The following is a 14,498-nucleotide window of genomic DNA, read 5'->3' as shown; positions in this document are numbered from 1 at the left end:
GCACCTAAATAAAAGATTATTTTATTCTAATTGGATTTGTGTGCGAAAGGGTATAATTCTTTTTTTTTTGGCAAGGCAGTGAGGGTTAAGCGACTTTCCCAGGGTCACATAGCTAGTAAGTGTCAAGTGTCTGAGGCTGGATTTGAACTCAGGTCCTCCTGAATCCAAGGCCGGTACTTTATCCACTGCGCCACCTAGCTGCCCCCATATAAATCTTTAAAGAGGAATACTTAAGGACCTCCACCACTGATTCCCCCCCCCCCCCCTTTCACTGACTTTTGAGTTTTGTGTCTTTTTTTGTTTGTTTGTTTCTTTGGTGGGGCAATGAGGGTTAAGTGATTTGCCCAGGGTCACATAGCTAGCAAGTGTCAAGTGTCTGAGGCTGGATTTGGACTCAGGTACTCCTGACTCCAGGGCTGGTGGTGCTCTATTCACTGTGCTACCTAGCTGCCCCTAGTTTTGTGTCTTTTTAAATATTTTCTGTATAATTCCCCCATTCATGAGGGATCAGCTCATGCCCCGATCCAAACTGAAGTAATCTTATTTCCCTCTAGCACTATGTAAAAATAATATATAAGCCAAAGAACCTAGATCCTCTGGGTCCTACCCCTGTCTGAGAGCCTTGGACCCTATTTGTTTCAGGAACTGTATGCCTTGCTAAGTAAATTGTTATTTAGATGTGACTCAGTATCTTTATCCTCTGGATCCCAACTTTAGCACTCTTTCCAATGTAATCAAGCTGCTTCTCAAAGATAGTAATGTATTCATCCCTTGAGTTTTCCTTTTCTACATAAGTCCTCTTTCCCATAGGAATGAGTGTTTCTCAGCTCCTGCAGCCCTCTCCTAGAGAGAAGATAGGGCAGTCCCTTAAATCTTAAGTTTCCTTTGTCCTCACCTTCCCTCCTTGAAATTCTTTGCATTTTATCCTGTGCTAGATACAAGACAGCAGCATGTTATATTGCCAATTTTCCTTCATCTTCCCTTATGGGGACAGTGTAGGCTGTTTTAGTATTGGGTCAATGTTATGTTTTTTTTTTTTTTTTTGGTATTTGTTGTTGTTGTTTTTTTGGGGGCAATGAGGGTTAAATGACTTGCCCAGGGTCACACAGCTAGTAAGTGTCAAGTGTCTGAGGTCGGATTTGAACTCAGGTCCTCCTGAATCCAGGGCTGCTGCTTTATCCACTGCACCACCTAGCTATCCCCAATGTTATATATTTTTGATGAATAGGGCCCTTAGCACAGTTCAGAGTGCAGGAAGCTGGGGATAGGGACCACTTCAGAGATATTAGGAATGAATTTTGGGGCTCCTTCACTTCTATCTGATCCTCTGTATTCCTCAGTAAACATCTCTAGCTTTGAAATTTCCTCTTTCACCTTGTAATTCAAACCCAAGTATTGGTAAAGCTAATATACTATACTATGCTTGTTCTCCTCCTGCAACTCTGGTTGCTCCTTTTGTTTTCCGATTCTACTTCCTCTTCCTACCCTTGAAATGTGGAAATTCTTCAGTCAGACCACACACTATCTCTGCTTCTCTCTTCAGTTACTCTCACCATTTCAACTATGATCTGCAGTGCTGGTGACTTCCAAATCTAACATTTTCAGCACCTTATATGTTCCAGTCTTACAGCTTTAGTGCCTGGCTAGAATCTTCCATTTGGAAGTCTTGTCATCAGTTTAAAAAAAAATGCCTAAAATGGAACTTCCTCATGAATTGATTCCCCCTTCCCCCACCATCCTCTTCTGTCCTTAGTTTGACTTTTTGTTCTGTTTTTGCAGGTTAAGGGTTAAGTCATTAGCCCAGGGTCACACTGCTAATAAGTGTCAAGTGTCTGAGGCCAGATTTGAACTCAGGTCCTCCTGACTCCAGGGTCAGTGTTCTATCCACTGCGCCACCTAGCTGTCCCTCAGTTTGACTTTTAAAATTTCCATCAGTGTGCATCATTATCCTAGTTACCCAATTCAATCATCAAGCCCCAAGTTTACTTGATTCCCTTCCTTGTTCCTTCTTCTCCACCTTATACTTGTTATTGGTAGTGATACTTTCATATGCATGTCTTATCTCCCTAACTAGACTCCACCTCTAATACTTAGCACCTACCACCCTCTTTCACCCATAAAAGTTGCTCAATAAATAATTTTTTATTGACTCACCCATTCTTCCCTTTGTAAATGGCTTTATGTGTTCATATTCCAGTATTTTCTTGCTCTGTTTCCTGAGGGGGACTCAGTGTTCCCTACATTGAGTAGGCAGACTGGAACAAATACCCACAACAAGCACCTCCTTTGATTGGAATGCTCCCTTAATTTTAAGTTATGAATAGGTGACCATGCAATGTGAGCAAGAAATGACTCAACATGATGACTAGAAATCTGTAAACAGAGTTTAGGCTAGTGAATGTCAAGTGTCTGAGGCTGGATTTGAACTCAGGTCCTCCTGAACCCAGGGTCAGTGTTCATCCACTGTGCCACCTAGCTGCCCCCTAAGCTTGTTGTTATGATATTTAATATTTTTAACAATGACCTGGGTAGAGGGATGGATGAAATGCTTTATCAAATTTGCAGATGATATGAAGAGTGACACAACAGCTGGAATGAGATACAGTATCCAAAAAGAGCTCGACAGACTTGATTTGTGGGCCAATTCTAATAAGATAAGATTTAATAGGTATAAATGTAAAAGTCTGACAACTAGGTTAAAATATTAGGCTTTACAAATATAGCTAGGTCCTGATAAGCATGAAAAACAAACAACCCTTCCCCCCTCCACTACCCGAATGGTCACATTATTAGAATTTACACAGCATATTTCCACTGGCCTGGAACCAATAACCACATTTAACATAATTGTAACTTCAAATAGTGTGACCACTTCAGGCAATTTGTTATTTGCATTAAAATTGGGACCTAGGTGGACAAGATGTGAATCATAGCTACCCAGCTATTTGTCTGAAAAAGCTCTAGAGGTACAATATGAATTGCCAATGTGACTGGGCAGCCAAGAAGCTAACAAACTCCTATTCCCTATTGTATTCTGCTCTGTTCAGACCTTACTGAGGCCTTGTGTTTAATTCTGTGCCCCATATTTTAGTTGGGATATTGACAAATTGGAGAATGTTATTGACTGTCCATTGGATTTGAATCAAGGTCCCTTCAGACCCAAACCTCACCACATTTTATGCTGTTACCAAGCTGAACTTTGGAGATGAGTTTCCTCTCCTCTAAAATGACAAGGGTTGGGGAGGAAAGGCAGTGAGCTCCCGAACTCATGACACGATTGCTCCAAAAAACAGCCAAATAAGGCCATAGGAAAATGCCCGGACCAGCAAAACTCACAGAAGAATGTGCTGAAATCATCTTCTAACCAAGAACGGCTTGGAAGGTCAGAAGGAGGGAGCTGCTGTGCTGATACAGGAGTTGAGCCCAACCCCACAGTTACCCTGACACAGACCCAGTCCCAGGAAGGCCTCACCAGAGAGGGAGACCCCCAGAGCCTCTGAATCAGCTGAAGTGCCAGTGTCCTCTGGAACTAAGCTCACAATCTGGTGAGTGAGCTGAGCCCTGGGCAGGGGGGAGACTACAGGGCTCTATGCTGGTGCTGAGGCAGAACTTGGATTTTACTGAGAACCAGGAGGAAGGCCTGAGTAGCAGTGGCCCAGGTGGGGGAGGGGCACAGGCTCATCGGAGCTGACAACCACAACACACAAAGCTGGTTGATTAGCAAGTTGGTCTGGGGTCATCTACAGACCAGGGAACAGGGCAGTTGAGTGAAGAACCTAATCCTCCTTAAATCATACCACCTGGGACTTCTTAAATTTGGGATAGTGCAGCCTGGAAACAGTGCCCCACTTTAAGGAGCTAAAAGTCAAGTAAAAGAAAGGCAAGATGAGCCGGCAGAGAAAGGTGAGGACCATAGAAAGTTTCTTCAGTAACAAGGAAGACCAAGGGGCGCCCTCAGAGGAAGATGTCAACATCGGGGCCCCTATATCTAAAGCTTCCAAGGAAAATATGAATTGGTCTCAGGCCACAGAGGTGCTCAAAAAGGACTTTGAAGATAAAGTTAGAGAGGTAGAGGAAAACATGGAAAGAGAAATGAGGGTGATGCAGGAAAGACATGAGAAAAAAGTCAACAGCTTGAAAAGCCAAATGGAAAAGCTCTTTGATGAAAATAATTGCCTAAGAATGAGGATTGAACAAATGGAAGCCAGTGACTATGAGAAATCAAGACACAATAAAGCAAATCCAAATGAATAAAAAAATAGAGGGCAATGTGAAATATCTTCTGGGAAAAAACTGCTGACCTGGAAAACAGGTCCAGGAGAGAGAATTTGAAAATTATTGGTCTACCTGAAAACCATGATCAAGGAAAGAGTTTAGACATCACCTTCCAAGATATTCTCAGGGAAAATTGCCCTGAAATTCTAGAAGAAGCTAAAATAGAAATGGAAAGAATCCACAGATCACCTCCAGAAAGAGATCCCCAAAGGAAAATTCCTAGGAATATTATAGCCAAATTCCAGAGCTCTCAGGTCAAGGAGAAAATATTGCAGGCTGCCAAAAAGAAAGAATTCAAGTACTGTGGAGCCCCAGTCAGGATAGCACAAGATCTAGCAGCTTCTACATTAAAGGACCAGGGGGCATGGAATATGATATTCCAGAGGGCAAAGGAAATGGGATTCCAACCAAGAATCACCTACCCAGCAAAACTCAGCATAATCTTTCAGTGGAAAAAAATGGGACTTTAATGAAAAAGAAGACTTTCAGATATTTGTGATGAAAAGACCTGAACTGAATGGCAAATTTGACTTTCAAATACAAGACCCTAGAGAACCATAAAAAACTGGAGCTGGGGGACATACCTGGGGCTGTGCAGTGGGTGACTGTCTTGTGTCTGAGACTAGGTTTTGACTGGGATCCCCCTGGGTCCAGGGGGGATGCTTTGTCCACTGTGTCACTTAGCTAGGTGATGACATCTTTAGAGTTAAATTGAGGGGTGAGGGGAATGCACTGGGGGAGGGGGAAGGGCAGAGGTGAAATCCTACATGAAAGAAACAGGAAAAGGCTTATGGAGTGGGGGAAGAGATGGGAGAGGAGCAGGGCAGTAAATACATTTTACACTCATCAGAAAAGGCTCAAAGACCTTAAACTCATCACAGCTGCCTCAAGGAGGGACTAACAGACACACCCAACTGGGTGGAGTAATCTATTTAATCTGGGCAGTAAATGAGCCTAACACTCATCAGAATTGGCTCAAAGACCTCAATCTCATTAGAATTGGCTCAAGGAGAGAATAATGTACACACTCAAATGGGAGGACTAATTTCTCTAACCCTGCAGGAAAATAGGAGGGGAAGGGAATAAAGAGAGAGGGGGCAAAAGAAGAAGGGCAGAGTGGGGGAGGGGACAGACAGAAGCAAATCCCTTTTGAAGAGTGATAGGATGAAAGAAGAGGGATAATAGAATAAATATCATGGGGAAGGGAATAGGATGGAACGGAAACAGTTAACAATAGGAATCATGAAAAGGAGAAAAGGGGGAAAAATTGTACAAAAAATATTTATAGCATCTCTTGGTGGAGGCTAAGTATTGAGAATCAAGGGAATGTCCTTCAATTGAGGAATGATGGAAAAAGCTGTGCTATATGATTGGAGTGGAATGGTCTTGTGCTACAGGAAATGACAAACAGGATGATCCCCCCAAAACCTGGAAAGACTAATGAACATAGATGTATAGTGAAGTGAGCAGAGCTGGGAGGACATTGTGTGTAGTGACAGCAGTATTGTTCAATGAGCAATTGTGAATGACTTAACTACTCTCAGCAATGCAATGATCCAAGACAATCCCAAGGAACTAATGAGGAAGCTTACTATGCACCCCTATAGAAAGAACTGATAAAAAGAACACTTGTGTATTGTACATATATAACCTGGTTGCAATCTTGTTGGGGGGTGGGGGTGGGGGCGAAAGGGAGGGAGGGAGAAAAATTTGGAACTCTAAGTCTTATGAAAATGAATGTTAAAAAGTACCCTTACAGGGGCAGCTAGGTGGTGCAGTGGATAAAGCACTGGCCCTGGAGTCAGAAGTACCTGAGTTCAAATCCGGCCTCAGACACTTAACACTTACTAGCTGTGTGACCCTGGGAAAGTCACTTAACCCCAATTGCCCTGCAAAAAAAAAAAAAAAGTACCCTTACATGTAACTGGAAAATAAAATAAATGTTTGTTGCTGAAAAAAACAAAAAACAAAATAAAATAAAATGACAAGGATTGGACTAGCTAACCTCTAAGGTCACTTCTAACTCTAAAATTTCATGATTCTGTGAATTTGTTAGGGATGAAAAGATAGTAGTTGTGACTAGTTAAGGGAAGAGTGGAAAGTGGGACACAGGGTTCAGGTTGGGAAAGAGACTTTCTGGATTATCTCCTTGCAATAGTCTATTTTACTTGTTTTTCTGTATATAACAGAAAGACTGGTAAACTATTCATGGATGAGACTATTTCACAGAAATTACTGGAAAATTCATTGAATAATTGTCCATACCTGGTTTTTTACTGGTGAGACATAATTTCCTTTCTTTCTCCAGTCCATAAATTCTGGGTATGGACCAACATGTCGAACATGGCTGCCTTTAGTAGCTGAGCAATTCTGAAATAACAAAATGCCTTTGTTAGAAAAAATGCTTTAAAGTTTTTTTTTTTAAACCACGTGATTAAACTGGAATATACAGTAGAGATTACATAAGTGGAAAATCTTTTCTCTCTGCCCCCACAATGAAATTCAGCACAAAAACAGATATTTCCAAGATGAAATTGGGGTCAATTTATAGGACAGTATACTGGCAGCTGAATCTTTGTCTTCTGTGCTTTAAGGAGCTTCAGCTCAGTGCTCCCTAATCCCCCCTCCTTTCCTGAGCAAACATAGCTTTTTGAAGTATTTGGAGGGTTTTTACTGCTAACAACCACAAGGAAATATGGGAAATGAAGTGAAGGAGAAGTGAAAAGTAATCTTAAAAGTCTTAAGAGTTAGTTACCTAAGCATTCACTGGAATGTCAACACAGTTATTTAGGCCTAAATATCAGTAGAGTTATTAGTTCCCAATGTGTTAGATCTGTAATTAGAGGATTTGGGCCTAAATCCCAGTCCTGTGACTTACTGTCTGGTTTTTCTTAAGAAAGTCATGTAATATTTCTGGGCTTTGGTAATTTCATTTATAAAATGAAAAGTTAGACTGGTTGATCTTGAAGGTCCCTTCTGCAGATCTAAATTTTTGATAATATTCCCTAACACAACTTTTCTCTCTTTGGAGTTAGTTACATACCAACCCTCTAATTATCTCCTTTCAGTCTGTTCTTATCTCTACCCCCCATTTTCTCTTTAGTATTAGTGGTTAGGATAGATAGCTAATTAGCACAGTGGATATAATGCTGGACCTGGAGTCAGAAAGACCTGCAATCAAACCTGCTCTCAGACTATCTGTGACTCTGGGCAAGTCACTTAACCTCAGTTTCCTCATTTTTGTTTGTTTTTGTGGGGCAATGAGGGTTAAGTGACTTGCCCAGGGTCACACAGCTAGTAAGTGTCAAGTGTCTGAGGCCAGATTTGAACTCAGGTCTTTCTGAATCCAGGGCTGGTGCTTTATCCATTGTGCCACCTAGCTGCCCCCAGTTCCCTCATTTGTAAAAATGGGGATGATAGTAATAGCACCTACCTCCTAGGGTAGTTGTGAGGGTCACATTAGAGAACCCTGATCAAGTGCTTTGCAAATGCTTTTTATACTATTGCTTGGACAAAAGACTCAGTGAAATTATTACACCTTAGAAGAGCCTCTAGATTAATCTCTATCTTGATTTCTTCTTCATGATGCAGAGTGATCTGTTTCCTAACAAGTTAAAGTGTAGAGCCTGCGTTTTTAAAACTAAAGTCTAGGCACAAAGCTTGAGGTTTGGTCTGCTCAGGTGTCTCAAATCTCACTTTATCTGGCAGTCATTAAGCATGTGCAGTGTACCTACTGTATAGGATCCTCAGACTAGTCAGTCCCTACCTAATAAACACCTATAATCCACTTCTCCCATGCTGACTCTGCTCATTTGAAAATCAAACAGTGTTATGGCACTCTGCGTCACATGATAGTCATTATTTAGAGTTGATGATGTTGTGGGGATGACCAAAGAAATGATAAGCACAGTTCCAATCTTGTGGGCTCCTACAATCATAGACTTTGAGGGAGGGATATGTGATTTCATTAATGTGGATTTGCCCTTGAATGACAAAGATTGAAGCCCATCCCATGTACCTCTTGTCCACATGCTCCCATAAATGCTTGACATTGCATGACTACCAATGAAGGACATGACCGTCTGTTCTTTGTCCCTGGCTTCTCTACTTCTCTAACCATACATTACTCTCTTGACATACTTTATGGAACTTCTGGGAAATTCCTCATTTGTAATGCCCACAATGTGCCTCTCCATTGTTCTTTAGTCTATGCTCAGCTTCAATTCTTTGGAGACTGTGGTATTCCATGACTCATCATCAGAAGAACATTCATATTCAAAACATTTGTTTCAAGAAAAAGCTTGGAATCATTAAAAAGACTTTCTCAGAGGCAATCCAGCCTATACTCCTCCTTCTGCTCAGTTCTGCACTCAGCTCATTGTCCATTTGCAAGTTTTGTCTCAGATATATGAACTAAAAGAGGAGAGCTCTATAGATTGTCTGCCAACTGCATATCATATTCTGGACAAAAGACATTCTTTAATCATTTGATTTTTCTTGTATGGATTGTGGATGGGTAGGGAAATTCTTATATGGGATTATGTTCCTAATGCAGGAGGCTCTGCAATGTTCCAGGGCTTGCTGGGACCGGCACAGTACCACTGAAAACAGAAGTACCTCACCATTTGTATTTCTCTTGGAACTAGGGCTAGACCTCCTCTACAATGGTGGCAAATCCCCCTTTTGTGAGCTTATGTTTCTTTGTCGTTTTCCTTGCTTGATAGTAATAACCAGAGTGCCACTGAACAATGTTATCTCTTTAAGGAAGTGTTTCCCTCCGCTGAATCAAATGTTTTTCAATTTGACTTAGTTCTGAATTTAACAAATAGCTGCCCCCCCCCCCCGCCTTTCTATTCACCCTATAGTGGAACTCTGCTATAAGTTTAGTTTTCTCCAATTACAATATGAGATCTTTGAGAGAAAGAACTGTTTTCGCTTTTCCATTTTTATTCCCAGCATTTACCATTTACTGTGCTTAGCACAAAGTACATACTTTTCCATTCTAATGCTCCCAGGTTACAAGCCTGGGTGATTGGGAAGATAGTGGTACCACCAACAGAAATATAGAAGGTAGGGGAAGGACAAGTTGGGCAAGTTAATGAGCTTAATTTGTATGGGTTAAGAAACTCATCTCAGGTTGATGTATGACAGGAGCTCAGAAACTGAGCAAGAATTGGAAATGCTTAGAAAATAACAAAACTCAATTTAAAAAAAGAGCTTGAAGAAAAATGAAGAGAGGATTATCAGAGGGAGCTGGGGGGAGTTACAGTATAGTGCTGGGCCAGGAGTCAGAAAGACCCAAGTTCAAATCTGGCCTCAGAAACTTACTAGCTGTGTGACCCTAGGCAAATCACTTCACCTCTGCCTCAGTTTCCTCAACTACAAAATAGGGATAACATAAGCAACTACCTTCCAAGGTTGTTGTGAGGATCAAATAAGAAAGCACTTAGCACAGTGCTCACCACTATGAAGAACTTATTTAAAGGATGTTGTTGTTGAGTTGTTTTTCAGTCATGTTTGATTCTTTGTGACCCCTTTGGGGTTTTCTTGGCAAAGATGCTGGAGTGGTTTGCCATTTCCTTCTTCAGCTCATTTTACAGATGAGGAAACTGAAATGACTTGCCCAGGGTCACACAGTCAGTAAGTGTCTGAGGCCATATTTGAAACTCAGGAACATGAGTCTTCCTGACTCCAGGCCTGGCACTCTGTTCACTTCCTGCCACTAGCTGCCCTATTTAAATGTTAGTGATTATTATTAATAATGGTCTCAATCAGATGACCTCTGGCATTCCTTCCAAACTCTGAGCTTCTATGTTTCTAGGAAACTTCTCTTTCTCATAACCATGTAAGCTATCTGATTAGGAAGTCAGGACCAGGAAAAAGGCTCTCAAGGCACTTACATGCAGGGCCTGTCTTGTCAGATCCTGAAATCCATTATTTCTTCTGCCCGATGGAACTTTACACCTACCTAGCCCTGCTCTCTGGCAGTAAAGTTCAGGTCAGCCTCCTACTGCTCTGCTTTAGTACTCAAACAAAAATATTCTAGAATACAGCAATAGTACTTCACGCTTTATGGTTTATAAAGCTCTTTCACATACATTCCCTTTATTTGATCCCCACACAATTGTGAAGCAGGCAGAGTATGTTTACTCCCACTTTACAGGTAAGCAAACTGAGGTTCATGGAGCTTAAATGACTTGCCCAAAGTCACACAGTTTATATACATGTCTGAACTAGAACTCAGGACTTCTGACACCTATTGCAGTATTTTTCCTATAGATACTTCATTGTGGGAGCCTTATAGGTAAGGATTCAATTGATGTATATCACAGAGGCAACAGGAGTGGAAACAGGTGGGAGTGGTCACATGGCTAGATTGCTTCACTGGTAATTACTAAATGTAAGAAGACCTAAAGAAAAGGTCAAGCACGCTGGTGGGAAATGCTTTGTGGAGAATCCATGGAAAAGCATGGAGAAGAATCACAAAGAATGAGAGGGCACACACAGATGGGTTACAAAATTACACCAGTGATTAGACCATAGACTCACTGAAACTGAGTAAATGCATTTTCTATTGGGTGACTCATGAATTCATCTCAGTAATCTTTTCTCCAAACTAAGCAAAGTGCTTTTATGGTTCTTTCACTGTTCCCAAAGTACCCACTCTGTAGATACATTTCCACTGGTAGGTCAGGTCCCCAGAGAGTGGCTCCTCCATCTCTCCTTAGTGAGCTAGAGGTAGTTTTGAGGGTATGGGAGTCATTCTCTAATGCTATATACAGCTCATGAGCACCCACCTATGTAATTACTAGTTGAAAACTATTAGTCAGCCAGACCCAATTAGCTTGTGGAAAGGGGTATTTACTGGTTGGTTGTTGGTCTTTGTTCTGGAAGAGGACCAAAATGATACCACTATGTAGAGTTAAGTTACAATGTGTCCAACTGTGGCTGATCAGACCAATATGAGCTTGGAATGTTCTACTACAGTTTGGGCACAAAGAGGCCATGTGAACATTTGGGGTGGATTCTCTAAATTTGTGCATCTCAACTTTCTTTTGAGCCACTTCAATTCTGCTTTCCTCATAGAGCACAGTGCCTTCTTTGATGAGGGCATGCCATGCTGGGTGGTCCTGCGTCAGTGTCTCCCGTGTCATGCAAACAATTCCAAAGTTCTCCAAAGAGATCTTGAAAATGATCTTGTCTCTCTCCTTACTACCACGTGAGTACTTGCCATGTCTGAGTTCTCTGTAAAATAGTCTTTTAGGCAAGTATACATTTGGCATTCAAACAACATGACCAGCCCACTGGAGTTGTGCTCTCTGCAATACAGTTTGATGCTTTTTGTTTTTTTTTGTGAGGCAATTAGGGTTAAGTGACTTGCCCATAGTCACACAGCTAGTAACTGTTAAGTGTCTAAGGCTAGATTTAAACTCAAGTCCTCCTGAATCCAGGGCCGTTGCTCTATCCACTGCACCACCTAGCTGCCCGTGCAATACAGTTTGAATGCCTGACAGTTTAACTTGAGAAAGGACCTCAGTGTCCAGTATTTTATCCTGCCAGGTGATCTTTGGGATCTTTTTTTTTTTTGGGTGGGGCAATGGGGGTTAAGTGACTTGCTCAGGGTCACATAGCTAGTAAATGTCAAGTGTCTGAGGCCAGATTTGAACTCAGGTCCTTCTGAATCCAGGGATGGTGTTTTATCCACTGTGCCACTCCCCCCCCCCCCCCCGCCCCCGCCCCGGGATCTTCTTAAGACAATTCAAATGGAAGTGATTCTGTTTCCTGGCATGGTGTTGGTATACTGTCCAGGTTTCACAGCCATACAACAATGAGGTCAGCACATTGGTTCTGTAGACCTTCACTTTTGTAGGCAGTCTAATACCTCTTCTTTTCCATACTTTCCTTCAAATCCTCCCAAATGCTGAGCTAGTTCTGGCAATGTGTGTGTCAACCTCATTATCAATGTGTACAAATACTGGAACAAATACTACCTAGGTAAGTGAACTTATCCACGATATTCAAAACTTCTCCATTTGCTCCATTGTTTTACTGCATTGGTAACTGGGAAAGTGTGAGAGCATCATCTATTATCCAGAATGTGGGCAAGCATGCTGTCATGAAATTGGTATACCATAGTGATCAATTTCTACAGGCAACCAAATTTTAATATACTTTTCCATAAGCCCTCAAAACCAACAATATCACATTCCTTTGTCCTGTCAGCAAACATTGTGTACAGACTTCTGTTCTGCTCCTGGCATTTCTGCTGGAGTTGTTGGGCAGCAAACACCATACTGATCATTCTGTGGCCCTTTCTGAAGCCACACTAGCTCTCAGGTAGATGACCATCTTCCAGGTGAAGGATCAGCCTATTAAGGAAGACTCTGGCAAGAATTTTTTCAGCAATGACTAAGACAGAGATGCCCCTGGGGCAGCTAGGGGGCGCAGTGGATAGAGCACCGGCCCTGGATTCAGGAGGACCTGAGTTCATATCTGGCCTCAGACACTTGACACTTACTAGCTGTGTGACTCTGGGCAAGTCACTTAACCCCAATTGCCTCACCAAAAAAAAAAAAAAAAGAAAGAAAGAAAGAAAGAAAGAGTTGCCCCTGTGCTTGTCACAAAACAATCTATTGCCTTTACCTTTATAGAGATGGACAATGGTGGCATCCTTGAACTCCTGGGATATAACATCCTCTTGCCATATAAGCTGGAAAATTTCAGTCAGCTTTTGTATGAGCAAAGAAATGTCCTCCCCTCCCCCACCTTGTGCATTTCAGGTAGAACAGAATCAGCACCAGGTGCTTTGCCACATGAGAGGAGCCTAATGGCATTCAAAAGCTCTTCTTCAATTGGAAATTTGGCTAGAGAGGGATAGATTTCAACCCAAAGTGAAAGGTCAGTGGCTTCAGCACTGATTGATGTAGATTGAGAATACTGTGGAAGTGTTCAGCCCATCTTTCTAGGATCATGTCCTTATCACTAATCAATGTGGTTCCATCAGTGCTGAGTAGTTGAGACGCACCATAGGTCTTTGGCCCATAAACAGACTTCCAGGCATCATAAAAGTGCTTTGGATTGTTATTATCTGTGTAAAACTGAATTCTATCTGCCTTGTTACTAAGCCATGAATCTTTCATTTCTCTAAGTTTTGCTTGTACTTTTTTTTTTTTTGGGGGGGGGCAATGAGGGTTAAGTGACTTGCCCAGGGTCACACAGCTAGTAAGTGTCAAGTGTCTGAGGTTGGATTTGAACTCAGGTCCTCCTGAATCCAGGACCAATGCTTTATCCACTGAGCCAGCGAGCTGCCCCCAGCAGTGCAGTCTTTAAAAGGCTGCTCAGACATCCACTGCTTCCAGTGAGAAGATGACCCTATGGCCTGGGCCACCCACGTACAGGGTTGTGATTACAGCTCCCAGTGTATATGCATCAGCTGCTTCATCACTTGCCTGTTGCTACAGGGATTAGAGATAGGTAAAAATGATAAAATGGTATGGGTGATGTCTTTTGAATCAAACATAAACTGGATTTATGTGAGGTAGAGTTGCACAGAATTGTTGGCCCCACTCTGTCTTCCAGAGTCTTCACAGTCCAGAGTCAAGATGACTGGTGATGGCTTGATATGCACTGGATGACCCTGGCACCTTTAATGTCTAACTAACTTCAATGTCTCCACAGCACCTATTTCAGCTACCTTCACGGCCAGGGGAACAAGTTGTTCTCATCCGCCCATTCCACCTAGTGGGAAGTCTTCACATGCTTGGAGTAAACATCCCCCTAACTCACCAAAAGGTTTGAGACTCCTTGATTACCCTCAACCTGGTTTAGCCTGTCTGCTGAAATGGTTTACTGGGGTGTGGCTGCTGCACATGCCACAGCTTCCTGGAGCTGCAGGTGAGAGGTAGGTGGATCAGGTAGACACCAAAGGTGGAAAGAGGGCTTGGCAACCCTCATACCAGAGGCACTAGTTTTCCCTGATCAAACCCTCTACCCCACTACACTATACTAATTAGGTGTAATAAGAGCGGCTGATACAAAATATCCCACAAAAGTTTGTGACACACTCTCCTACTAGTACACATGCAGTCAAAGGGAAAGTGGGCTCCAGCTTAAAGAGTACATATTGCAGGGGCAGCTAGGTAGCACAGTGGATAGAGCACCGGCCCTGGAGTCAGGAGTACCTGAGTTCAAATCTGGCCTCAGACACTTAACACTTACTAGCT

General features: G+C 42.2%; 1 protein-coding gene across 1 annotated transcript in view; it reads right to left on the bottom strand.

Moving 5' to 3' along the window:
* Positions 1–14,498, bottom strand: part of LOC122743730 (pro-cathepsin H-like) — a 46,326-nt gene that overhangs the window by 22,651 nt on the left and 9,177 nt on the right. Inside the window, exon 5 of the mRNA XM_043988855.1 lies at positions 6,541–6,645. Within this exon, the coding sequence (XP_043844790.1) occupies positions 6,541–6,645 (105 nt within the window). The remainder of the gene's footprint in view (positions 1–6,540; positions 6,646–14,498) is intronic.

This window comes from Dromiciops gliroides, chromosome 2, assembly GCF_019393635.1.
Source record: "Dromiciops gliroides isolate mDroGli1 chromosome 2, mDroGli1.pri, whole genome shotgun sequence".
NCBI classification, from domain to species: Eukaryota; Metazoa; Chordata; class Mammalia; order Microbiotheria; family Microbiotheriidae; genus Dromiciops; species Dromiciops gliroides.
The sequence above is the reverse complement of the archived record's forward strand: the minus strand, read 5'-3'. Positions and strand labels throughout refer to the sequence as shown.